Source organism: Anabrus simplex, chromosome 5 (assembly GCF_040414725.1).
Source record: "Anabrus simplex isolate iqAnaSimp1 chromosome 5, ASM4041472v1, whole genome shotgun sequence".
Lineage (NCBI taxonomy): Eukaryota > Metazoa > Arthropoda > Insecta > Orthoptera > Tettigoniidae > Anabrus > Anabrus simplex.
Genome location: NC_090269.1, coordinates 178,046,442 through 178,073,609, shown reverse-complemented (window position 1 = coordinate 178,073,609; position 27,168 = coordinate 178,046,442). Strand labels below are relative to the sequence as shown.

General features: G+C 37.4%; 1 protein-coding gene across 7 annotated transcripts in view; it reads right to left on the bottom strand.

The window, feature by feature from the left end:
- enc (encore) overlaps nucleotides 1–27,168 on the bottom strand; it is a 1,357,661-nt gene that overhangs the window by 204,433 nt on the left and 1,126,060 nt on the right. For all 7 annotated transcript variants that reach the window (XM_067147181.2, XM_067147182.2, XM_067147187.2 and 4 more), the window contains one exon: nucleotides 9,481–9,679. In XM_067147181.2, coding sequence (XP_067003282.2) covers nucleotides 9,481–9,679 — 199 coding nt within the window. The remainder of the gene's footprint in view (nucleotides 1–9,480; nucleotides 9,680–27,168) is intronic.

Genomic DNA, 27,168 nt, shown 5'->3' with positions numbered 1-27,168 from the left:
TGTTCAGCTCAGATAAAGTAAAAGGTTTAGTGAGTGTATCTGTCTCCTGCTCATAATCCCTCTCAATTCCTTTATTCTGAAGCCGACATGGATTTGATGGTTGTCCATTTCATAGAAGTTGATGTGCTATTTGGTTTGCTGTGACACTGGAATGTGTTGAAGTTTTATTAGGATCACTACTGAGTCGTCTAAGTAATCGCCAAGCTTTTTGACTACTTCTACCCATGTCAATCTCTTCCATCAACCTTAACCACTGTGCCCGTTTTACTTCAGAAATAGAAGAGATTACTTGTTGTCCCATTGTGATGGTGTCATTGCTGAAAGGGTTTTCTTCGAAAAGTTTATGATACTCTGTTAAGAGGGCAGAGGTTTCTTGAGTTAGACCTTGTATGTAGTTTGTTCTACATCCTCTAGGGATTGTAGCTCTAGAACACTCCCTGATGATATTATTAAACTGTTCATACGCTTCTGGAATTGGATTGAGTGGTTTGATCTTATCTTCCAGTAAGTTGGTGAATCTTTCCCAGTTAGCTTTCTTAAAATTATATCTCCTTTTAAAGTAGACCTCTTGAGGTCTAATGGCAGCTACCAGTTGACACATTATTGGGCGATGCTGTGTATTCGGAATAGGAGCACATACAGATTTAACACACTGATGTGCTATCTTTTCGCTCACAAATATTAAGTCTGGATTATAACCCCGCTTCCATCTACCACTGTTAAAAGAAGAAGGGAGCTTGCTATCATGAATAAGAGACAGATGGTGTTCCTCAGCCCATTCTAAAACATTCTCACCACTCTCGTTGTCTTGTTCGTAACCCCAAATACTGCTGTGGCTGTTGAAGTCACCAATGAAGAAAGATACCTTCCAATCATCGAGATTGTTAGGTGGCATGAATGAGAATGTTACATTAGGAGGTTTATAGATGGAAACTATAACCGAATTGCTCAATTCCACTGCGATCAATTCTATATCATTTTCTTCTGTAATTGATGTGGAGAGAATCTGGAGATCAATCTTCAGGTTACTGACCATGATACAAATAGTGAGCTATCTGGTGATGACAGATGCGGCGCTGGTGTTTCTTGTTTCTGAAGTGAATATGACAGGCAAGGACGGTAAGACAGAATGGCGTGCGCACCCAACATTCGCAAGGACTGGTCGTGGACCAGGTCATAATATTGTATCACGCCTTACAGGGCCTAAAGGTTTAGCCAGGAATGTCAAAACTCCAATTGAAACCTGGGAGTTATTTTTTCCAGACGATATTGTACAAAAGATCGTCGACTATACCAATATTTGGTTAAAACAATGACAATAATTCTTCAGTGTGTTCACATAAAGAAAATACTGCAAAATTGAACTTGAATATGAACTCAAATATATGTAAAATATTGTATAATTCTCTCATATACATGTTTTTCACAAAGGTGGTTGTTATGCTGTAAAATTAGAAGTTTTCATCATCTGAAATACAAATATTTCTGAAAAAATGGTGTTTTAATTTATGATTACTTATGCCAGAAATATTACAGTGACAATGGGTGAAGAGAAGGATAAATATATATCTAGTTCAAACAGCTTCCATTTTACAAACCAGAAGAAATAAATAGAACGGAAAGTTATTTTTCAAAGCTTTCAAAATTTATTTGTAAATCAACTCAATTTTCAACAAGTTTTTATTTTTCTAATGCGGTCATTGAGTACGTAAAAACGTTTAAAATATTTTCTAAATAAAAGTAAACTTACTTGCAACAGTATTAAACTTCACATTTTTATTAGATTCCAAGGTTGTACAATAAATTATGAAAATAATCGCTGCGGTCTAAAAGACCGCGCGCACCCGAGAGTGTTCATCGGAAGAGCGCGCCCGATTGATGGTTAAATACCTCTTTATGGTAAGATAAATATTTTGTTTTCATAAAGTATTTTATCTCTTCTTGTTTACCTAAGGGTACTTTGTTGACTGCCATTTCTGTTTCTACTAAAGTGGTAATTAAACTATCATGTTTGGAGGTGGTAGGCCAATTATGTTTGGGTCCACTACTCAGAATTTCAAGGTCATCCTTGCTAAGCCTTACTTAACTCTAGTTCATAACTGGTGGATGAAAACCTTTGGATTTGATGTTGGTTTCAGTTGTATTGGTTATATTGACAAAGTTCTGTGTTTTCTGTTTTTTTTTTTCTTTTCTTTTTTGAGGTTATGAGCAAGTTCCATTTTTTGTCTAGTGTATTTTTTTTTATTGGACAGTGTGTTCTCTAGTTTATTTGTGACATGTTTTTGTAGTGAATTCCATTCTAATGGGGCTAAAAGGGCGGTAATTTCCAAGTGGGCCTCGTAAAGTCTGTTGTTCAAAATTGACTTTTCTTATGTAAAAAATTGATTTTCTCCCGTATCCAAATCTTATCTGTCTTTGAGTGAGTAGTCTGTAATGGGAATGCCATTCAGGCAAGAAAGAAAGCTGTTTCTACTGTAATAAGAAAGTGAAATTAGCTAAAATAGGTAAAGACATAACCTTCTTAAGAGATGCCTTAATAATGATGCGACACCTAAGTTCCTAAAATTTACTAAAAAGACACATAAGAACACTACAAGAACTAGATTCTCTCAATTAAAGATAAGATCAGATTTGGATACAGGAGGAAATCAATTTTTTACATGAGAAAAAGTCAATTTTGAACAACAGACTTTATGAGGCCCACTAGGAAATTACCACATTTTCAGCCCTATTAGAATGGAATTCACTACAAAAACATGTCACAAATAAACTAGAGAACACACTATCCATTAAACAAAATACACTAGACAAAAAATGGAACTCACCCATAACCTCGAAAAAAAAAAAAATCAGAATACAAAAAACTTTGTCAATATAACCAATACAACTGAAACCAACATCATATCCAAAGGTTTTCATCCACCAGTTATGAACTTGAGTTCAGTAAGTCTTAGCAAGGATGACCTTGAAATTCTGAGTAGTGGACCCAACCATAATTGGCCCACCACCTAGAACCATGATAGTTTAATTACCACTTTAGTAGAAACAGAAATGGCAGTCAACAAATTACCCTTAGGTAAACAAGAAGAGATTATTAAAAAGTTATGAAAAACAAACTTTTATCTTACCATAAACAAGTATTTAATCATAACACAGTCCGATCCATTAATAAAAAAGTTAAAAACCTCAAAGAGAAATGAAAGGTTAATGACCTAAAAACAACTAAATCTGGTAAAGGGAATGCGACAGTAATCATGGAGAGGAACAATTATATTAATAAAATGTGTTCGTTTTTTTGTGGAAAACAAGTTTGAAGTAATCAAGAAGAATCCCTTAAATAACCTGCAAAATGAATTAAAATCAACAGTCAATAATAGTACTTTCCCTTTCAATGAATTTGAAAAGAAAAAAACTCATTGCCATGAACCCTAGGTTACCCGTAGCAAAATCGTTACCAAAAATTCGTAAGGCCCCTATATGACCTATTATCAATTATAGGGGTAGCCCGAAATTATCTCAATTTATTCAAGATTTCCTTAGTACATATTATCACTACAAAGCGAAGACAATGATAAAGAACTCCATAGAACTTTGCGAAAGAATAAAACATATAAAGGTACCAGAACACAAGATCCTTTCATTTGATATCGTCAATATGCATGCCAATATTCCTGTTAACACCACTATAAAGTTGATATGGAATAGGTGAACCAAATTCAGTAAATTAAGCATTGGTGAAATAGATGAGTTCATAGGCCTATTAAAATTATCTTTAAGTAATAATTATTTCATTTTTGAGAATAAAATCTACCAACAGACAGGTTTACCTATGGGAGCACTCCTCGAGTGTTTTGGTGGACACTTAGAACACACAAACATCACAGATAAGATCAAAGCTATAAAATACTGGACACGTTAATGACGAAAATTAAAATACAGATCCACTCAACAGTTTAGATCAGAATATTAAATTTAGTATGGAAATGGAAAACAATAACTCGCTTAATTATTTAGACATAACACTGTCACGTCATAAGAACAACCATGTGGCATTTAACATTTACTGGAAAGGAACTTACACTGCTAACACCATTAAACAAAATTCAACACATTCTGAAGCTCACAAAAAACTGCCTACAATAGCATGTCAGAAAGAGCTTTAAAAATTCAGCTCTCAAAGAAAAATTTGAAAAAAGAAATCAAGACCATACAGGGCGCCAGGAAATGTTCTCCGCAGCATGTACACGCCACTGTGCAAGGCTGCACCAGCAGTTAAGTTGGCAGCACAGCTACTGCCGCTTCTATACAAACGAACAGTAAACTTTGTACTCACCACAGCAATTCATAACAGATGCTGGAAGTGTTGTCCTTGTGTTCGAAAACAGACTTCAACACGTCTACACATATTGTTGAAGACTTTCACTAAAATTTCTTGCATAATGGACTGATTTACTTGGACTTTGCAGCATTATATCGGAAATATCATAAAGTTTTTCGTCTGTTAAAAGCATAGGCCTGCCTGTTCCTGGTACATCGTGGACTGAGCCGGTCACACAAAATTTACTTATCAAATCCCGAACAGTATCCTGGTTTAGACACTATGAATTAGGAAACCGTGCCTGAAATTTTAATTTAACATTTTCCGATCACCTTCGCAAAAAACGTATTCCACCAAAAAATCTCTCTCTTCAGTAGTAAACATTACTGCCTGTATTCTGTTGCACTATTTCAATAATCTATCTGAACGTTTGCTCACTGCATTACACACTGATGAATTTGACAGCCCACAACTAACAAGTGTAGCTTTACCTGTACTGCTACCCTGTTGACCTTGGCCTGTCGGTGAGCGAGCAAGTGAGAGTGACAAATGTGACACCGTGTAGCCAACTAAACTGCTCATGCTAACCTTACCCAGCAGCACGCAGGCACTGTGTAGAACATTTCCAGGCGCTCGTTAGCTTTGAACAACAGATTCAGCACAAAATTTATAAATAAGCTAATCAATAAACATACTAACAAGCCCACAACTACTTTATCAAAAGAGTCAAAAACTAAGGAAAAATATGCCACATTCACATTTAGTAATAATAATAATAATAATATACACATAATCACCAACGTCCTAAGGAAATAGAACCTAAAAATTGCTTTCAAAACCAGTAACACTAATGAAAGAATATTATTTAACTCTCACACAGTAAATACTAGCAGTAAATACACAAATTCTGGGATATATAAACTGGAATGTCAGGGATGCGGGTCAAGTTACGTCGGACAAACTGGTAGGAACTTCCTCATAAGATGTATAGAACATAGCAACGCTTTAAAACATAATCGTTTCTCCGCCATGAGTAACCATCACAAAGACTATAATCACAATTATACTACAATAAATCAAGATCTAAAAATTCTACAACATGAACAAAGGTCCACTACTCAACATTTTAGAGAATTTTTACATCAGTATGGATCAATATAAGAATCCAGCCCTCAACTTAAATGGAAAAAGAACCCCTCCATAACATGGGAAAATTTTATTCCAATCATTTGTAGTATAAAACAGGAACATAAGAACTCACAATTATTACACTTGATTTCAATCACTGCCCCCATTATTTCACAAACTCCCATTCTCCCACAAGCCCCGCCCCATTTTCCCACTCCACCTCCTCGCAGCAACACATCTTGTGTGTTGACTGCGGAGCAAGTCAGTAGAGAGCTAGACTGCATAATCAGAGAACATGGGTGATACAAGTGGGCCATGTAATGTAAGTTAGTTTTCGGTCTTCATAACTTAATCTAAATGTTGTTCCTGTTAGTCACTACTTTTAAACCTTAATTTGATTTGTATTATCCATTTTACAGACTAAAATCAGACTGTTCAACTTCAATAATGCTTATGTATAACAGCCCACGTTGGAACACATAAACTAAGCCAAGAATATACAGATAAACTGCACCAAAGGACAATAAAAAGCACTGAAACAGAAAAACTTCCAGCTCAAGACTGTTTTAACGATCATCATTTCACAGTTTATTAACTTTCATCATGCTTTATAAAAAACGTTTTAAGTAACATTTCATTTTGTGTGTTTCCTATGATTTTAAAGCATCATACGTCTTACTGAGGGTGACCCAATGCTGGGTTGAAACATGTCTATTTTTGTGTGAACTTTCGTCTCAATTGGACATAAAAATATATAGTACTGACTAGGAGGATTAAAATAGTTTTGTTCAATTTTGTAATGCTGAAATGGTTGGATTTGAAAGCAAATCTTTACAGTTCACCAATAAAATTAAGCTAAAATCAGGAGAAATAATAGAATAATTGGGAGGTGGGAAAAACTGTTGAAAATCCGGAAAGTGGGCAGGTATGCAACTCATTTTGTCCATATAAAATGATTAGGAGGCCGATCTTTTGATTCCCTATTAGGTGGATTCTCTCTCTTATTCAGATATTATTATTTATCTAGTGTATGACGCTACAGCTGACAATATACTATGTACAAGTTCTGCATAGGCACATGAATAAAATGACTCTATATACATAAAAAATTTATATACAAACTCCACATTAAAAAGGATAATGTCTTTCAGTCTCTTACAGACAAATGTCCAGCTCTTCTGGCCAAGCGTGTGCCTCAAGGGTCACTCGATGAATGTCCTCGATGGAACCAGCAAAAGCTCGCAGAGGGCAGTCCTTCAGAATGTGCACGATGGTTTGCACTTCAGCGCCACAGTCACAAACTTGAGAGTCTTTCCAGCCCCACTGATGCAGAGCAGAAGTAATTCTTCTGACTGCGCAGTGTATCCTGTTGAGTGTGGTCCAGGTGGAGCGAGGAAGGTTGAAACCAGGCGACTTTGTAGTTGGATCCCTGATGTTGACATGCCATGAGGGTGTGACTGAGACGATTCATGTGTCCATATTTCATCAGGCTTGAAATGTGAATTAACAAATTCCTTTGCTGTCTTCCAGGCAGAATTCTGTGACTTGAGTCTCATTACGGCATTTTCGTCTGTGTATTCACATATGTTATAGAGTAAATGGGTACTGCTGAATGTGTCCCATTCTGTCCCTTATTTTAGTCAAGAAAATGATGAAATTTCCCTTATTTCGGTTTTGAAAATCTGGTCACCCTATGTTACAAAGCATTTTTAAAATTTTATTACAATTGGCTTTATATCAGACCAACACAAATATGTCTTTTGGAGATGATGGAACAGGAAAGGGCTGGGAGTGGCAAAGAAGCGGCTGTAGCCTTAATTAAGGTGCCTGGTGTGAAAATGGGAAACCACGGAAAACACTCTTGAGGGCAACCCTCTGGTCAAGGAAGATGGGTGTAGTGCCCCATTTTCATAAGGTGATGTCATTCCTCTGAAAGCTGAGATACTGCAGTGATTGACTTTATCCCACTTAAGTTTTGTGAATACTTCGACACTATTATAAAGAAATGTGCCATTAATGAAAAAATCCAAACCAAACCAAACCCCATGGCACTACAGCCATTCAAGGGCCTTGGCCTGCCAAGTGACTGCTGCTCAGCCCGAAGGCCTGCAGATCGCGAAGTGTCGTGTGGCCAGCATGACAAATCCTCTCGGCCGTTATTCTCGGCTTTCTAGATTGGGGCCACTATCTCACCATCAGACAGCTCCTCGATTATAATCACGTAGGCTGAGTGGACCTCGATCCAACCCTTCAGGTCCAGGTAAAAAATCCCTGTCCTGGTCGGAAATCAAACCTGGGGCCTCCGGGTAAGACACAGGCGTGCTACCCCTACACCACAGGCCGGTGCCATTAATGAAACGACTGGTAAAGAGTAAAAACAATGAGTCTGAAAGTGAAATTTGGGACAGAGATCAACTGGGTTATTTAGAAAGAAAATAGTTTTGTATTACCCCTTCCATGTTACAAGCCAAGATATTACTGTATTAGGTCACTGACTTGTCTTTCCATGACTGCATCAATTTTGATATGTATAATTCAATATAGTTGGTCTGTTATTGGACATTATACATTTTCCAGCTAACTCATTCCTGGTTGCCAGTTTTTTGGTTTCGCCCCAGTGTGCTCATCAGCTCCTAAATAGCACACCTACCAAGATGCATGGCTAGTGCATACCGTGGAGGTCACTGCGTAGGCTACTTGGAGCTAGCGGCAGTGCCAATGCACTATGAGAAACTGTCTCATACCAAAAATTGATGCCTGCCTGGCCATTAGATGATAAAGATGTTTATTCCCATATGGAACTTGAATATTTGTTCCAAATTAGTAAATTTATAAATAAATTTATAAATGGAATCAACATCTTTATCATTTAATATGTATTGTTACATGTATGTTTTGTTATACAATGCATGTTTATACACTTATTTGGAATATGTTTAAATGAAAAGAAACACAGTGAAACAATGAAAGAATACTGGAAGAAAAGGAAAGAACAACTAAGGAGGAACAATTGAAATTGTAATGTGGTCCTTAGAAGGCCGGAACGCAAGAAGAAGAAGAAAAAACAGGGAATGTCAGTCATTTTCCATATCTATTTCGTAGTTATTGTTTGTTTGTCCAACCCTTGTTCCGTTTTTCTACGGGGTCGGGTATGAAGTGAAATGAATCTGTTGTGGTGGGTTTTTTATGACTGTTAATGAGATGAAATGAATGATGTGATATATGATAGAAGGAAGGTAAAGGGTGAAACCTGGTACAGGCACATAGCCTACTCCTGTCGAACAGCACCATGAGGTCTGCTCCAGGCTTAACATCTCCATCCGACGGATGAATCACCATCAACATCGCCATATGCCCTCAATTCATGTGAGCACTGTGCAGAGGTTTGGATATTTGAATCCAGGCTTTTGGCACACAATCTAGTGATAAGAAATTGCATACCACCACCTCCCCTAAACCTGCCAGCTAACATTCTGCTAACACCGGCTAACCACGGTGTCAAACCGTTTAGACTTCAACCCCTTAATGACCCTGGCCACCAGGTGGGCTTATATCTATTTCCTATTATGTGTTTTTATTATATGATTAAATATTTTGGTGTTTGACTTTTGACTTTAATCTTCCTAATGACCACGTAGGGTTTACTGTAAGGTGTGAATATTATTATTCAGAATTATATTGTAAAAACTGACGTATCTCAAAACAACTATTCAGTGATATGTCGAGAAATTTTACTTACCTCAGTGCCTCAATTACTTTTAATCCAACTTTTATGAGTTTAATATGGTATCTGATAATCAGTCTGGTTACTTACATAGGGTCCCAATGAGTTTTATCTGTAATAGTGAATACACTAGCTGGGAAGTCAGCTAATCTAAGCAGCTTGAGTATAAGGAAAGGTACCACTAATAATATTTCCAAGATTCTTACACCTGTCTCTCAGTTGTACAGTCCAAGGTATAATAACCAAGTCAACAATTATTCGGAGATTCTTAAATATATAAATGTATGAAGAGTTAACTATTGAAACTTACCAGGCATTATTCGCAATCCTAACACAGGGAACGATGGATAACGCATGCCTGCTGCTTTATCTCCGCTACCACAAACATCGTAATGTCCACTACTACGGTCTTTACTACATACTGATGGAGATCTGCTATAGGGAGGCTTACTACCAGTGCCATCACGAGGCGGTCTAGGAGGTGGACTGGAACGAACACCGGACACCATCTGAAAAGGAAATTATTAAATTGTATTATTTCTGATCAGTAAATTGCAAAAATAAATCTAATTCTTAAGTATCTAATGAGTGCATGACTTAAACATTTGCACACTTCAATTTGTAGTTAGAAAAGCATTTTTAAATGATGTGCATGCACGATTAGATATGCTTTACTCCAGCATGCAATGTTCTTTCAATGGGTGAGCACACGCTCCTTTGCCGACTGCAGGTAGAGATCAGTAGTATGAAATGTAAAACAAACAATTTTAGGAAGTTAAAGATGTCACCGGTTGGTGGGACGGAGAACTGAAACTACAGTGTGTTTGGAAATGTAAATTTTAATTTTTTTATTTGTCTGAAGGATTTAATTTTTTTTGCAACTCTGGACTCTACTGGAATTTTATGTAACCGCAAGAAATATTGAACTGTATGAACATTTCAACATGCAAAAGTGTTTTGAAGTGATTTTTTTTAAATGTAGTTTTTATGTAATCTGATGTAAAATTTGTAAGGTGATTTATTTTGGAGCATCCTGTACCTGTACTGCAAGCGCGGTTTCCTATGATGAAATTTTGGTGTTGTAATCGTTATGTTCCAGAACTTGTGCAATTGCTAACGATGTTAAAATTACCATATATGGTCACGAGATTTCCTATTGGCAAAAAGGTCCAGGAATCTAGGGTAAGTTTGATCTTATTGGTTGATTGTAATCGGGCCATTTCCGGCCTTGTGGCCGGCTTCGAATAATGATGCGTGTGCTCGGTGGCATTTTCCATCCGAACGCCCTCGCGGAGCTCCATCTTTCCACGGTAAGTGTTATTTCAGTGTTTTTGCAATGTTATTCTCAATGTTTTCCGGTTTCGTTTCATTTAGTTTAATTCCTTTTGTGTTTCATTATTTCTTCGCTTAAGGTCATCTTAAAAGTTTAATTTGATGAGTTCGAGTTTACCCTAGGTTCCAATTGCCGTACTTTTAATTCTTTCATCCATTAAATACTTTCGCTTTAATGTAGCATCACCTTCATTGTTAAATCAAGTTTTATGTTAAGTTACTTAAGTATGTCTTGTTTCCGTGTCGTGGAACTGTATTTTGTAAAACTTTGTCATTTTTAATATAGTTGAGCTAGAGGGTGTTTCTTGTAAGTCTTTTCTCCCCCATAACGTCATACGTTCCATGTACCTCGATAAGGGCTTCCCGCAGCTTCCACATCCTGTCTTAGTTGTCATTTTTAGGTCTGTAAGTGTTCCCTGTTTTGGTTTATATGAATTCTCCGCCACTGCGTTGTTTTCCTATCTCATTATTATTTATTACTGGTTATTTACTATTTCTATTATTACCTTATTATTATTATTATTATTATTATTATTATTATTATTATTATGTTATTTACATTAATGTTATTATTATATTTATGTGTAACTGTAGTTGTCCCGAATAACGGAAATGTAACCGTTGAACTTTATTACTCAGTGAATTGTGGTGCTATAATTTGGAATAGGCCTAAACTGTAAATCTAGATGAACTACTACTACTACTACTACTTGAGCCTAAGTGTGCACACTGCTCATTCAAAACAGTGTACAGAGTAGGGATCGAATAGCTGGAGTACTATGATGAACCAGTGTGTTATGTACCAGCAGTATTAGAATGTATGAACCAGAGGAATGGTATGTTAAAGAAGAAAGTTTTTTTGCCTCCGCAGCTATTTCCCACCAATATTCACGCAGGCTGTTATACGTGGTACACAACAGTAATCCCATCTACCAGAGTTGAGTGGCAGAATAAGAGACAAAGAGCATCACAACGACCATTGGCCAATGTAATGTTATTGTTGATCAATGTAATGCACTTTCTATATTGTAGACCTTCACATTTAGTTTTTTTCAACTCTGAAATACCACTCTTATCATAGTTGATATGGTAAAACTGAATAAAACATAAATGATCGTAAATTGTATTCTCTATAACTTTTGTTATGTATAATTTTTCGATAGGACCAATAACATAGGTATTTAAAAATTAAATTTTAGGCACCTTCCCCAAAACTACAATTTCATCCAAGGTGAATAAAATTGTTTATAGCTTGGACTGTAGTTTCTTATTCCCAGACTCTATATACCAATTTTCATTAAATTCTGTTCACCCATTTTCTCGTGGCTCGGCGTTGTAATGGACCTAGCAACAAAAATATAAATTCATGAATATCTGTGTTACCATAACCGGTACAGTAAAAATGTATAAGACATAAAAGATTGGAAATTTAATTCTATATAACTTTAGTCATGTAGTATTTAACGATAAGATCACTAATAATATAAATATTTGAGAATTAAATTTTAGGCATTCCCTGAAACTACCATTTAACTCAACGTGAATAAAAAGATCTATAGTCTAGATTGTAGAGGATAATCCCCCGACTTTACATACCCATTTTCATTAAATTCTGTTAAGCTGTTTTCTCGTGATGCGTGTACATACATACATAGACAGAAATTATGGAAAAATAAGAAGTGCATTTCCTTGTTACTGTGGACATGACTGATACAGAAATACCATTCTTTTCAAATTCTGAGCAATGTACAGACAGAACTCTTATTTTATATATCTAGATGGTATGAATAAAAAAGTGGAATCAGATGTCAGGCTTTTGCGGATGATGTCATTCTGTATAGAGTAATAAATAAGTTACAAGATTGTGAGCAACTGCAATATGACCATGATAATGTTGATGGACAGCAGGCAATTGTATGATGACACATGGGGTTAAAAGTCAGGTTGTGAGTTACACAAATAGGAAAAGTCCTCTCAGTTTTAATTATTGCATTGATGGGGTGAAAGTTCCTTTTGGGGATCATTGTAAGTATCTAGGTGTTAATATAAGGAAAGATCTTCATTGGGGTAATCACATAAATGGGATTGTAAATAAAGGGTACAGATCTCTGCACATGGTTATAAAGGTGTTTTGAGGGTTGTTGTAAGGATTAAAGGAGAGGGCATATAAGTCTCTGGTAAGACCACAACTACAGTATGGTTCCAGTATGGGACCCTCACCAGGACTACTTCATTCAAGAACTGGAAAGAATCCAAGGAAAAGCATCTTGATTTGTTCTGGGTGATTTCCGACAAAAGAGTAGTGTTATAAAAATGTTGCCAAGTTTGGGCTGGGAAGAATTGGAAGAAAGAAGACGAGCTGGTCGACCAAGTGGTATGTTGATAAAGGCTATGCAGTGGCCTCCACAGTATGCACTAGCCATGTGCCTTGGTGGGTGTTCCATTTGCCAACTGAGGAATGATGAATTAGCTGGAAAATTTATAATGTCCAATAACGGACCATCTATACTGGTATGTTCCGAGCTGTCAGCAGAGAGATGGCACGGAATGACATTAGTAGACGAATAAGTTTGAGTGGCGTCTTTAAATGTAAGAAAGATCACAATATGTTGATAACGTTGGAATTCAAAAGGACAAATTGGGGCAAATATTCATTTATTGAAGGGGATTTAAGGATTGGAATAACTTACCAAGGGAGATGTTCTGTAAATTTCCAACTTCTTAGAAATCATTTAGGAAAAGGCTAGGAAATCAACAGACATGGAATCTGCCACCTGGGTGACTGACCTAAAGGCAGATCAAGGAAAAAAAAAAGTAACACGGGTTTCGCCAGATGAGAGAACACAAAATCAAACTGATTACTTTGCAATCAGCCAGATGTGGAAACAATCCCTCTTAGACACTTGGAACAAAAGAGGAGCAGATTGTGGAAGCGACCACCAGCAGGTAATAGCTGAAGTTAAATTAAAGATTGCTGCAGTAAACTGAAGGAATAAAGGAAGTGGAAAGAGAAAATTCAACGCCGAACAGTTCAAAAGATGCTGAAGTTAAAAAGGATTTTGTAATCAAGCAGAAGAATGTCCCCGTGGGGACTTGTTTTTGGCCTTTCTCCAAAGGCCTAGGTGACTCACCTTTGAAATTTGTATCTTTCTGGGAACTTATTCCAACTCTGTTTTATTTTATACATTATGCGACTTATGTCGCTTACTGTAACTGTATTCTATCCTTCCGCGGTGTACTACTAAGTTCTATATGATGTAAGTCACGATTTTCCTGTTATCTATTGGTCCACCTCAGGCCAGCCTAAGAGCGAGCCTGATCTTTGGCTTGTTCGCTGTTCTACCCGCTTCTGCAGCAGTTTGCCTGGTAGTGTGCTCTGAGTTGATTGTCGGCAACCATGATGTTTAAAAGCCTTGTGCGGTTGCTCTTCGAAAGGGCATTTACCCATCACAATATGCCTCCGTGATATGCATTGGATACGGGCTAAGACCCTGATGTGTTTTATCTTTAAATTTTTATCATAATCTTATTACCTAGAGTGGACGCCTGTTATTTATACGACTTATTTCTGTGCCAGGACTATGTGAGTAACAATATTTCTACTGACGCCATGGAGTAGCTTTCTTCTCATGGACAAATGCAAGTCTCTCTACAAGATTTTAACATTCTACCATTTTCTTCTAGAGTTGGATTTCATCGTCTCTAAAATGCTAACTGAACTTGTGGATCTTGAGGTGTTCTATGATTACCTTTTCTGGTCGACCTCCATTATAATGAACTTGAAAATTTAACAACATATATTTAAAAAAAGAAAAAACTTTCGGCTTGTTCACTGCACTGCTTAAACCGACTATGTGTACAAGAAAATTTTCGTCGGCAGGTGTTTTTAGGCCTTATAGATTAATTTGTTTTGGGTTAAAGAAGTTTGAAAAGAATTTAACTCAATATGCAACGGTACCTCTCAAAAGTTTGAGATCGCGATATTATCTCCGCGGATCGGAATCTGTTTCTGCTTTGATCTGATCTTTTCTGTTCTTCCTTCCTTTGGGTGAAATTTCTTTTTTTAAAGTTATGATTGGATAACGCTGTTTCTTGTTGACATTACTTTTTTTAACATAGTGCTGCACAACGTCTCACATGGTATGTACTTTTACGAGACTTTACGTGTCTTTACATTGTTTAATTTCTTCTGAATTTGTGTTTTAATTTTGCTTTAGGCTGACGATGACCTAGTACTAGGTCGAAACTAGCCCTAATCATTTTTGTAATTTAAACTCTTTACATTTTGAATTGAAAAGGTGGACCCAAATAATACATTAATTTACTGTATTGTAATCACAGTTCAATACGTATCTATCATTATGAAACTTATTTCATTTAATTACCATGGCAACCATTGCCAACGGGAACGATTGTTCAGGTGATTATTAATGTTTTGGGGAACGACTGCCAATTGATTGATTATGTGACGAGCGTGTCTTTACGTTGGGAGCGGCTGACTCCTTATTAATCTCATTAATTGATTCACGATTTAAATTTGGGTGGATTTCCTTGGTGGATTGTGCTGCCTGGTGCTTTATGCCGATCTGGTTTTATGTGTGGTCACTCAATTATGATTTCGGCTTGCTCTTATAAAATTTGATTGAATTTTAATATTTTGCTGGGGAGTTTACTTTCTTATGCTATCTTGTTCTTCTATTTTTATGTGTGGTGAATGTTTGGGGATGTTTGTTTCCGTTTCGTGTCATTTAATTTAGGTGAGCACCTTCGGTTTTGATGTATGCTTTCTGTGCATGTTATTAATGTCAAGTTGGGCTCCCGTCATCCGGTTCAGGAGAGAATTTCGCGGGCTCACTTCAAAATATATTCACTTGATATAAAAGAAATTATTCCTGCAGAAAGAATTTTTCAAAAATCATTAATATACAACTAAAATCTTGTAAGTGTAAGGAGATTACTCAAGCTCCTCTGGTGAGCAGTCAAATTAGTCCATGGACATTATTATAATTAATTAACCTGTAAATCATCTATTTCAAGTTTTCATTTGAATTTATTTTCTTAGTTTAGAGGGCATCCCTCGTTTCAAGGTACAATTGTTTACAGTTACATTTAATTTAGTTTATCAATTTATTGACTGTTATTTGTTTTCAAAGTTTATTTTATTAACCAATTTACCACTTAGGTAGTTAATTTTATGGATTTGCAAAGCTGCACCTTGTCATTCAATAGTTTTTTTTTAAACTATCTTATGTAACCACTGGTCTCAGTAATTAAATATTTAGTTCTTTTCAAGGAAAATCTCAGCGTTTTTCTTACATGTTTTCTGTTACCACCGTGAAAATCTCTAGGTAACGATCCGAGTTGCCTCTGTTTTAATGGCCCGTTGCTGTATTTTGGTGAGTATTGGCCTTTCTTTTTAATGTTTTTCTTGGATTGTGCTATCTCATGTCCTTATTTACTTGTACCACTAATTGCCGGTAAAATATGTTTATTTGTTGGACTTTAAAAAATTGACTGTGGAAAAAGAAGAACAATTTGTGGAAAATCCTAAAATTTCATTTTATTTTCTGTATGTGAAGATATTTAGGGTTATTTACTTACTCTGCTACTTCTCCAAAATTTATTTGGTTATTGTGAAAAAAAAAATTATCAGGTAGATAACTGTATTTTAGGTAATAACTTTTGTGACAGAGTGTAGCCGCATGTGTGTGTGCTGGTAAGATGATTCTAGCGATTTTCTATTGCATCAGTCCAACAAATAAACATATTTTACCAAAACAAATGAACATATTTTACAACTACAACAGATTTTATTGGCCTGCACTGATTGAATTTATTTTGAGACAGGTGTTTTGTAATGTAAAGTGTTTTGGCCCTCATTGGCCAAAATAAAACCCCTTCCTATTGGCGAATGTAAGAAATGCGGGTGCGCGAGTGGTCATTTCTAGATTTGACCACTTCCACCTCCTGGTCAAATGGCCAGAGCAAAGCTTGTTCCGACTGTCTTTCTTGTTGGACCGGTGAAGGGAGAAGGTAGTCTCCTCCATCTGATGGGTCTCCTGGCCCTCCGAGGTAAGCACTATTTAGTTCATGTTTTGGGTTTTTAACTTTCAAATGTAGTTTCTTAATTTAAATTTTGTTTACCCTCCGGAGTTTGCCTGGGATTTCTTCCATTCACCTATTTTAATTTCACATGACTTAGTCTTTGCGGCTAGTCATACTCATTTTGTTTTAGAAGCATTTCCATTTTCCTTTTGGCTTTATTAACTGTGTAGTAATTATGTAAAATTTCATTCCCTTTTTCTTTTGATTTTGAGTGCTTATCTGTCCACCACTTCCTTCTCTTTCGCTACGTTTGCCAGATGTTGGCACAGTTCTGGATTTTTTTTTTTCAAAGTGCCAAAACTTTATTATAAAACAGATTTAAATTTGCCTTGTTTTGATAACATTTGCTACGCACCTTAAATATAACATACCTGCCAACTTTTAGAAATCAAAAATAGGAAGATTTTTTAATTCTTGGATTTCATCAAGTGTATTGCGCCACGGTCTCGGTAAAAAGAGGACAAGATAAAAGGCATACATATCTACAGTTACAATGCAAATTAACCATTACATTTAAAATCTTAAACTAAAAAAACAAAAACGATTGCAAGAAAACGTACCTAATAATCATTCTCATTTATGACACATACATACGAATAGTAACATTTAGACAGATAAGTCAAGAACTGACTACAACTTACCAAATGGTGAAGAATATACACATGTAGGTGATAGAGACTGCTGTGTTTACTTGTTTAGCATTGAACTGGCAGCTAACTTTGCCGTCTTCAACAATGCACTGTCATACTGCTGCTCATAACACTTTCCACTTAGACTTTATTTTACCGAACTCGATATAGTTGGGGACAAACCATAACGACCTCGCCTCACACCACTACTTTCCAGCGGGAGCTTGGTGTCTATTAGCGACTTATAGGATTTACTACCTCTACTGCAGCCAGAGTTGCCAAATCGGCTACTGCACTCTACACGAAGAAAGGGTAAATACTACAGTGAGTGAGGAAGAAAGTGGTTTGGCAGCCTTTGCAAAACAAACAAGGGTCACTTACAATTCGTTAACTCAGCAGGGTGCAGGGTGTGATTGACTACTGGCTTGCAGCTCGCTTCTAGGAACTAAGGCCGTCATGTTTTGTCCCCAACTATAGCTGCAGTCGCTTAAGTGCGGCCAGTATCCAGTATTCGGGAGAGAGTAGGTTCGAACCCCACTGTCGGCAGCCCTGAAAATGGTTTTCCGTGGTTTCCCATTTTCACACCAGGCAAATGCTGGGGCTGTACCTTAATTAAGGCCACGGCCGCTTCCTTCCCACTCCTAGCCCTTTCCTGTCCCATCGTTGCCGTAAGACCTATCTGTGTCGGTGCGACGTAAAACAGCTAGCAAAAAAAAAAAAAAAATACTTGATTTGACCACCAATAGTTTACTGAGATTTTTGTCATTTAGAGATGATCGAAATGGTGTCCTCGTCTTTTTTACCTGGCTGAACAATCTTTCACACTCTGCATTGCTGTGTGGAATTGTTAATATTGAGAGCATTACTTTTGTGATTCTATCATATTTGAAACACCCATCTGCATCTCGTATATCTCCTATAGCAGACCAAGAACCATCTACTCTTTCTTCTTGCACAACAGACAATGGTAAATCCTCCACTTGGAGAGCACAAAACTGGCACTGTAATGCATCCACTGCTTCTTGGTCATCTTCACCATCTTTCACTGGCAATATACCAGGAAACTTTGAAACAAAATACTTTATGGCATTGAAGGAAGAAATCTGCAAAGAATTTATCTGAGCTACTTGAGCATTAACAACAACATCACTATTCAAATTAAATTTATGAATAATATAATCACAAATTGCAATAAAATAGTTCCTGGCGTGCAAATAAAAGTTTTTCTTCTCCTCAGGTGCCAGATTTTCTACAAGACAAGATGTTGAACAGCCAATTACTAAATCATCATCAACTTTTTGATTCTCTCTCGTGTGATAGACCACTTCTAAAACTGTAGGATATTTTTTTATAACCACTGGCTTAACAACCCTACACAGAATGTCCTTCAACATATCTGTCAGCATTGATCTTATGACATGAATGAGAGGTGCTTGCGACTGAAGAACTTTCTGAGCTTTCTCAAATGTAGGGATGATAAATGCCAGAAATGAGCAAAATGCTTTGTTAAAGTTTGAAGACAGAAAAAGAAATAGTCTCTCCTCTCGTGAAATACTGGCAGTGCAACTAGACTCCTTTATTTTCTTCACAGATGGAGATGAACTACTCTCCGCCTTCCTTTTTCCAGAAATAACAGAAGCTTGGTCTTGTACTCTACTGACACAAGGACCACGTTCCATTTCTGTATCTTCATGTGCCTTTCGCTTGGGAATTTGGAAATACTTCAGAGATGTGTCTGTGCCATTGGACCGCTTTACCTCATCCTTAAAAAAACTCAGAAGTGGCTCCCACTCTGAAATCAATCTTTCCAAACATTTCCCCAAGGATAACCAGCGTGTACACACATCCTTTAACATTTTTCTAACATCAGTTTGGTACAAAGCTTGATACATTTTGAGATGATCTTTTCTCTTCGAGGATTTGTCTAAATAATAATAAATATCAATTAGCATCTCATCAATTTTGACAGGAAGGGAGTCTGCACCCTACATGGCAGCTAAATTAATCAAATGACATGGGCATCCCTTAATAACAATGTTTTCGCACTGCTCTCTTAGTTTAGCAGCAACACCGTTTTTTCTTCCCATCATAACAGGAGCATTATCTGCGCTAAAAGCTATACAGTTTGCCATCGCAACGTCATATCTTTTCACACCATCCAGGAGCAAATTAGCAATATTAATACCAGTAGAATTGCCTTCCAAATTTTCCATGGATAGCAAACGATTTTCAATCTTTTTCGATTCTTTGTTGAAAAACGAGACGACGATAGGATAGAGCTTAGTGTCTTTATCATTGCTACCATCAGTTGAAATCGCAAAAGGTTCAGTCTTTAAAGTTTGAATCACCTTACTATCTGCATCACGGGCCATTTCATTAATTATGGCAGATGTTTTTGTTCTAGCACACGCATATTTCTTCACAATGTCTGAATCTGGGAACATATTTCTGAACAATGGCCCTGCGTGATCAGAACAAGACAATGCAAGGTTATGTTCGACAATGAACGCCGTGAACAAACATTCTGCTCGAGTGACTGCATCATCTTCCATCCCACCTACAAAAAAATTACTTTATTTTTTGTTCCTCTCGAGACAGCTAGCACTATCTTTGTGTTTCTGTGTGACACTGTGAGCTACAATATCTGTTTTCCCTCCATGCGAGATATTAATATCACACCAACACACGGAACAAAATGCATAATAGTTTCCTTTATTAGACTGTAAAATGAACGGAAATTCAGTTTTATAGGTATCCCTGAACACTTGGAGATAACGTTTTGTTATGTTTTGTAGTCATCATGTGAAGAGAAAATACCACAAACTGTCACCGACACAACTCTCTGAAATACATTGAAGTCATTAAAATCATGAACTCTGATCAACATAAAAGCACTGAAATACGCAAAAGTACCACATACAAAACAGATCAATATGTCTCGTACATTATTAACATATGACTTCGACAGGGGGAAAAGCACAGAACCGCAAGAAAAATCACGTGGTCTAAAACTCCAACAAAACTACGCACAGAAACCCACACAATAACAAACTCACTCTTTCGTCCCGATCAACGGAGTCCCTAGCGGTCCCTTCTCTGACTCGTAGGATGATTGCCGTCCCGAATTCCAACCTGAACAGCACACATGCTGCTGTAGTGAGCGGGAAATATGATACACGAAGGCGACGGATGATCTGCCCGCCAAATAAAGCATCAAATACCGGTAAATATGCTTAAAAATGAGGTTGCATAAATTAAACTAGCACATAAGAATTCGTCCTAGGGGAAGAGTACTGACCGTACTGGAGGTTATATTGGTCAAAAATAGGAAGAAATAAAAATAAATCGGAAAACCAGAAGACGAGTTAAAAATCGGAAAGTTTCCAGGTAAATCGGAAGGGTTGGCAGGTATGATATAAACTCTGTCAGACTCTTTATCCAATATATAGTAAGAACATTATATATAATTTACAACCGTGACACAAGGTCACCTAGGGAGCCAGCCCAGGTAATTTAAAAATACAGATAATACAAGCTTAAGAGGAGGGTATCCCACTTCATATTATCGCCGAATACCAACAGGTAATTCTAGAAAATACCGTGGCTAACAATCTAAAACTACTACACTTTATGAATGCACAAGTTTGCCATAACATCAAACAGCTCTTAGAACTGCAGAGAAACTCTATGAGTTTCTAACAGATGTGTCTTACACATTACTTGGCATTATACGAAGTTGCGTAAAACCTTGCCACTTCATTATAAGGAACCTCAAATAACATTACCCGTGGATTTGCAACTCATAATGAAAGACTTTACAATTTAAAGATCCCCATGCAAGGGGTACGACATGCCTCATCAAACAAACTGACACGGCAGAAGTGGAAAATATTACAAGAAATAACGAACACTAGCTCTAAGTAAAGCCACCAACAAGACTTTTACAAATGAAATTTACAATTAAGTTTTGCAGCAACCTAACACCTTGATATCCTACCTTCCTAAAAGGGGTCCAACCACCTCATACCCTTTCTTACTTGGTAAGACATCGGGGAACTATAGAAATTTCAGCTCCTCCCTCCATGTCAGTGGGACCTAGATCGACCTCCGCACGGCACCAGGTAATATGTGTGTCGCCTTCAAGCACAAGAAGCAGAATCTTCTCTCTCAGTTCGGTCAATCGTGACCTTGCCCAAGGGGCGAGGTGACGTGTCGAGCGAGTCGTCAGCGATTGGATTCCCCGAGAGGGGAGGGGGAGGTAGCCAAAGACATGGAGGCTTGAGAAGAGGGGAAATGCTCCCAGAGTGGGAAATATCCACTTCCTCTGGGGCCATACTTAATAATTAAGGAATGACACTTCATTAAGGGAGGGAAGGCAGGCTAGGAATTGAATACATGAAATATACACATATAAGAAAACAGTTACAAGGTTACACGCAAGATTAGAGCCTGGCCAGGCTGAATAAAATACCAAGGGCCGGCGGAGACTTCCCATGGCACAATTATTATTGTTACCGTGTTTTGGTGGATAAGCAGAGGTGAAAGAAGGTGCGGGCTGGAATGGGTCTAACTACAAGTCCGAAAGATGAATTTAAAATTTAAATAAAGGATATATTTTCAACATTTAACAATTTTTCATGAAGTGAAATAACAATGAATATTCAGGTACAATAATCATTTTACAAGCAAAAACACAAGTTAAGGTGTCTTTACAAATCCTAGGCTTCGAGCCCCAATTTGACAATCCTTGAGCTCTCAGCTCACAACCACAAAATACCAAAGGGCAGAAAACCCCTAATTACATGGAACACTTGCTCCCACCTAGAAATATCAAGCCTCCTAGTGGCACCTTTCAAAATACCAGAAAGAGCTGACCGCTCTCAATCTTTCAAGCTTATCAAAGGCCACAACCAACATTACTATCAACTGCCCTCAAGGCACACTAATCAAGAAACAGGGGTATCTAGTACCCAATCTACTGGGCCTTCGTGGAAAAGGAACAGATTAATTAAATGGCCCCAAAAAAGAATCAAGATGAATGGAGGCGTGTACTTGCACTCCTACATGAAAGCTTGTTAAAACCTAAGTGGTGTTAAGCCAATACACAGGGGCTATTCCCATACTACAGAGGTGACTCGTATAAGAAAAAAAAATTAACACATTAATGAAGAGAAGAAAATCGGTTATGAAAATGTAGTCACCTCAAATCCAAATTGAAGGGGAGCTCGAGAGGGTAAAGCACTCTCTATCCCCGCTTTACAGTTAAAGTAATAAGAAAATGTTTACATAAGCCAGCACTAAGTTACATTTTTAAACAGGTAGGATACTTTGAAACGGTTTTGAACCTTCCCCGGGGGTTAAAGTGGTGAGGAAAAAAGAAATAAAGATGTTAAAAGGCCATTACCTTTGCTGAAGAGCTGCTGCTCGAAGGAAGCGGCGCAACCCGCCCCCTGCTATACTTTCATACACTAAGCAAGATGTTCTTGAAGTGGCGACGAGCCATGAAAATCAGCAGTTTTTAAACCCTCATGGAAGATTCGAGACCTTTCATGAATAATTAAGACACACCCACAGGCGTTTATTGGTTCCCCAAAAGTTACAGATCAAAAATTGAGGAAGAAGGACACTATTGGTCCAAAATTAATTAAAGAAATTCGGGATTGGCTAAGTTTAAAACAGGCGGAAAGAAAGATTTATGTTGCCAACCTACAAACGAAAGAACAAAATTTAGTTATAGGAAAACTTATGAGTAAAAAATATCTTCAAAAAAAGCTCCATCACTTCGCACCAGGGTGCATGATCATAGCTTTTGGTAGAGACATCTGTGAGAGAATGTCCACACTTCTTGATAATTAGTAAACAAAAACAATTCAAAATTAACACAGTGACATCTTCAGATAAACGGTTGAATTAATTCAGTTTTAAAGTTCAGAGTTTCAGCTGTAGAGGAGTAATTTAAGGTGGAAAATTCAAATGTGCGGCATATGGGTGTAACAACCGGTACAATTATTATTATTATTATTTTTATGTTTAAATTTTTAACGCTGTGTAATCCCAAAAAGGGTTACATAATGATAGCAGAGCCTTAGGTTGTTGATGAAAAGGAGATTAACGGTGATTGTTTTTATTAACCTGAAAATACCTAAGAGATGATAGTGAAAATCTGATCACTGAAGATGATAAGATCAAAGGGACTTGGAGGACTTACTGTGATGAATTGCTAAATGTGAATTGCATGCAGCCTACAAAAAAGAAAAACAACAGTATCGGTACTATCTCATGCAATTCTGCCTATGACAACGGGTTAGACTTAACATGGAGTGATGTACAGTAGAATATGCCTGGAAACACATCAAAACTGGAAAATCAGCTGGTGCTGATAAAATTAATGGAGAAATGATCAAGGCTATGGGCATTTCTGGGAAACATTGGATTAGGGTGACCAGATGTCCTGCTTTTCGCAGGATACTCCTTTTTTTTTTTAACACCCTATCCTGCGGTCCACGAAGAGGCTCGAAAACTGTATAAATATCCTGCTTTTTATAAAATATTCTGCGAAAATACTGCAAAATATTTTTGCATTATAAACGGTTTCATTTCTTTTGCAGAATGTGGTATTATGTAATTATTAATGTTTTAAACGAATGAAAGGGAATGAGAAATAATGAATATTTAATTTAAGATGGCTACAGATTCAAATATAAACACTCACATTTCTGGTTGTCGTTGCGGTCGTTACTTTCACGATGGGAAGAGCAGTTTGGAACAAAGTAGTACCTAGTGTACTGGCATTGTGACAACAGCTCTTTCACGGTTTTGAGTAGGCCCTATTACGTAGGCAACGGTACTGGTGTTTATCCAAATGATCAGGTAGTGTGGTTTAAGCTAGCCATGGTAATCATGCCAAAAGTTAAAGTTAAATGTGTACTAAATGCCGAATTGCAGTTCCCCTACCCGTTTATAGTAGGCTACCAGATAAATCGAAAAGCTGCGTTCGCTGCACCAAATGTTCAGCTTTGTTTTCAACAGCAAACGGCGGGAAAAGCGAGATTGTACGACATTTCGATACTAAGTACCACAAACTCGCTGACAGTGCCGCTGCATCCAGCTCATTTCTCACTACTTTCTTTCGAGGAGCTGAACTGGGGTCAGCTGAACAGAAATTGGCAGCTTCTGAAGTCAGTTTTGCATTCCATGCTGTTAAACATAACAAAACATTTCGCTCTGCAGACTGCACATCTAAACTGCTTCAGAAGTGTTTCGAACCAAAATATTCGTGTGCTAAGACAAAGTGTGAAGCTGTTGTCATTAATGTGATTAGTCCATTTGTGGTATCTGAGGTGAAAAAGGACTTGGAAAAATGTGAACTATGTCTCGGTCTACACAGACTCTTCAAATCAGAAATCCACGAAACATTTCCCCCTTCTTGTTTGTTATTTTATTTGCAACAAGGGTGTACAAGTAATATTGTTAGATTTTGAAGAAAAGGTAGGGGAAACTGCTGACATTACTTCGTCATTTGTCCTGAAAACGCTAAATGATTTTCATCTTGAAAATAAAGTGGTTGGACTTTGTGCAGACAAAACTTCGGTAATACTAACTTCGGTGGCTAATCTCGGAAAGGTTCTAAAAATGCTTATTCCATCGTGCAGAAGTCTCCTGAGAAATCCGTTGTTGGTGTTGGCTGCAGTGCTCACATTGTCAACAATGCGGTGCAAACTGTTGTGGGCTGTCTTCCAGTTTGTGTTCAAAGTGTAGTGCAGAAAATCTACTCATATTTTCACATTTACACTGTACGTGAGGCCATCTTGATTGAGTTTTGTGATTTCGTCGAAATTGAGTATTCCAAAGTTCTTGGTTTCAGTAGAAAAAGATGGCTTTCCTTGTTACCTTCCATTGAACGAGTACCGGTACTGAAGTTGTATCCAGCCCTGAAATCATATTTTGAATCACAGAGCAGGTGTCCAACAGTAATCAAACAGTTCTTTGATGATCCCTTGTCTGAGATGTGGTTGAATTTTGTGCATACTCAAGCAGCAATTTTTCACAGTGTTATTCAGTTATTAGAGGGCAACATGTTGTATAATTCTTAACAGGTACAAATCTCTTCTCTCCTTCCCAAATGATTCCTTTACATTTAGCCCAAAGTGTATCCACATTACTCCCCTCACTTATCCAAGAACTGTATTGTGATTTAAGGTAAGTCCCAAATTCATCAACTTTAGTTTTTCTGTACAGTTTCTTGTCTTGTATGACCCTCTTATTAAGCCTTTTTCAGTACCAGTCCTACATCCATTATCACAGCCTTATGGTCATCTATTCCTTCAATTACCTCAGTTTTATCAACAATTTCCCATGGTTTAACAAAAAATACATCTAGTAAGATATTGAGACGAGTCGGTTCTTGTACTACTTGTGTAAATCCTCCCTCCCAAATTAACTTATTTGTCAGTTTCTGCTCATGGGCTTCACTTGCAGCTCCATTCCATTCAACTTCAGGCAAGTTTAGATCTCTTCCAATTATTACCATATCATTATTATTGTTTTTATGAGTATATTCTATTCTTTTCTCAAATATTTCCACGTCTCTTTCCTCTCTTCCAAAACTGTATGTTCCTATAATTCCCACCTCCTTCATATTAACACAAACTAATTGTATTCCTAATATTTCATCCCTTTAATCGGTAAACCATTCATGTGAACAATAAGTTTCCTTCACCAGAATAAACACCCACCCCCCTCCCTTTTTATCTCCTCGGTCTCTACGATAAACTGTGTACCCTTCTGGAAATACTTCTCTATTACCCACTCCTTCTCTCAACCATGATTCCACTCCTATCACCACATCAGTTCATAAGATTCCATCAATGTACCGAATTTTAATTGTTTGTTTACTACACTCTGACAGTTTACCAAGAGCAATCTCAGACCCCCTTCCTCCCTAAAACTTGACTGTTGCAATTGGGTAACTTGAAATTCCTTACTTTCCTGAATTTCATTTTCTAGTTGGCTGAGCCAGCTTGAAGTACAGCAGGCTCTTTCTACTGGTTTTCCTGGTCAGTATTATAACTCAAAGGAGTTGCCTTTTTTACAGTACATATCTTACATACATACATTATCATTATAGACTGTTATGCCTTTCAGCGTTCAGTCTGCAAGCCTCTGAGAATTTACTAAACGTCGCCACAATCCTTGATTTGCAACTAGTGCTGTGGCCTCATTTAGTTCTATACCTCTTATCTTTAAATCGTTAGAAACAGAGTCTAACCATCGTCGTCTTGGTCTCCCTCTACTTCTCTTACCCTCCATAACAGAGTCCATTATTCTCCTAGGTAACCTATCCCCCTCCATTTGCCTCACATGACCCCACCACCGAAGCCGGTTTATGCGTACAGCTTCATCCATCGAGTTCATTCCTAAATTAGCCTTTATCTCCTCATTCCGAGTACCCTCCTGCCATTGTTCCCACCTGTTTGTACCAGCAATCATTCTTGCTACTTTCATGTCTGTTACTTCCAACTTATGAATAAGATATCCTGAGTCCACCCAGCTTTCGCTCCCGTAAAGCAAAGTTGGTCTGAAAACAGACCGATGTAAAGATAGTTTCGTCTGGGAGCTGACTTCCTTCTTACAGAATACTGCTGATCGCAACTGCGAGCTCACTGCATTAGCTTTACTACACCTTGATTCAATCTCGCTTACTATATTACCATCCTGGGAAAAAACACAACCTAAATACATGAAATCATCGACCTGTTCTAGCTTTCTATCACCAATCTGACATTCAGTTCTGTTGAATTTCTAACCTACTGACATCAATTTAGTCTTCGAGAGGCTAATTTTCATACCATACTCATTGCACCTATTTTCAAGATCTAAGATGTTAGACTGCAGGCTTTCGGCACAGTCTGCCATTAAGACCAGGTCGTCAG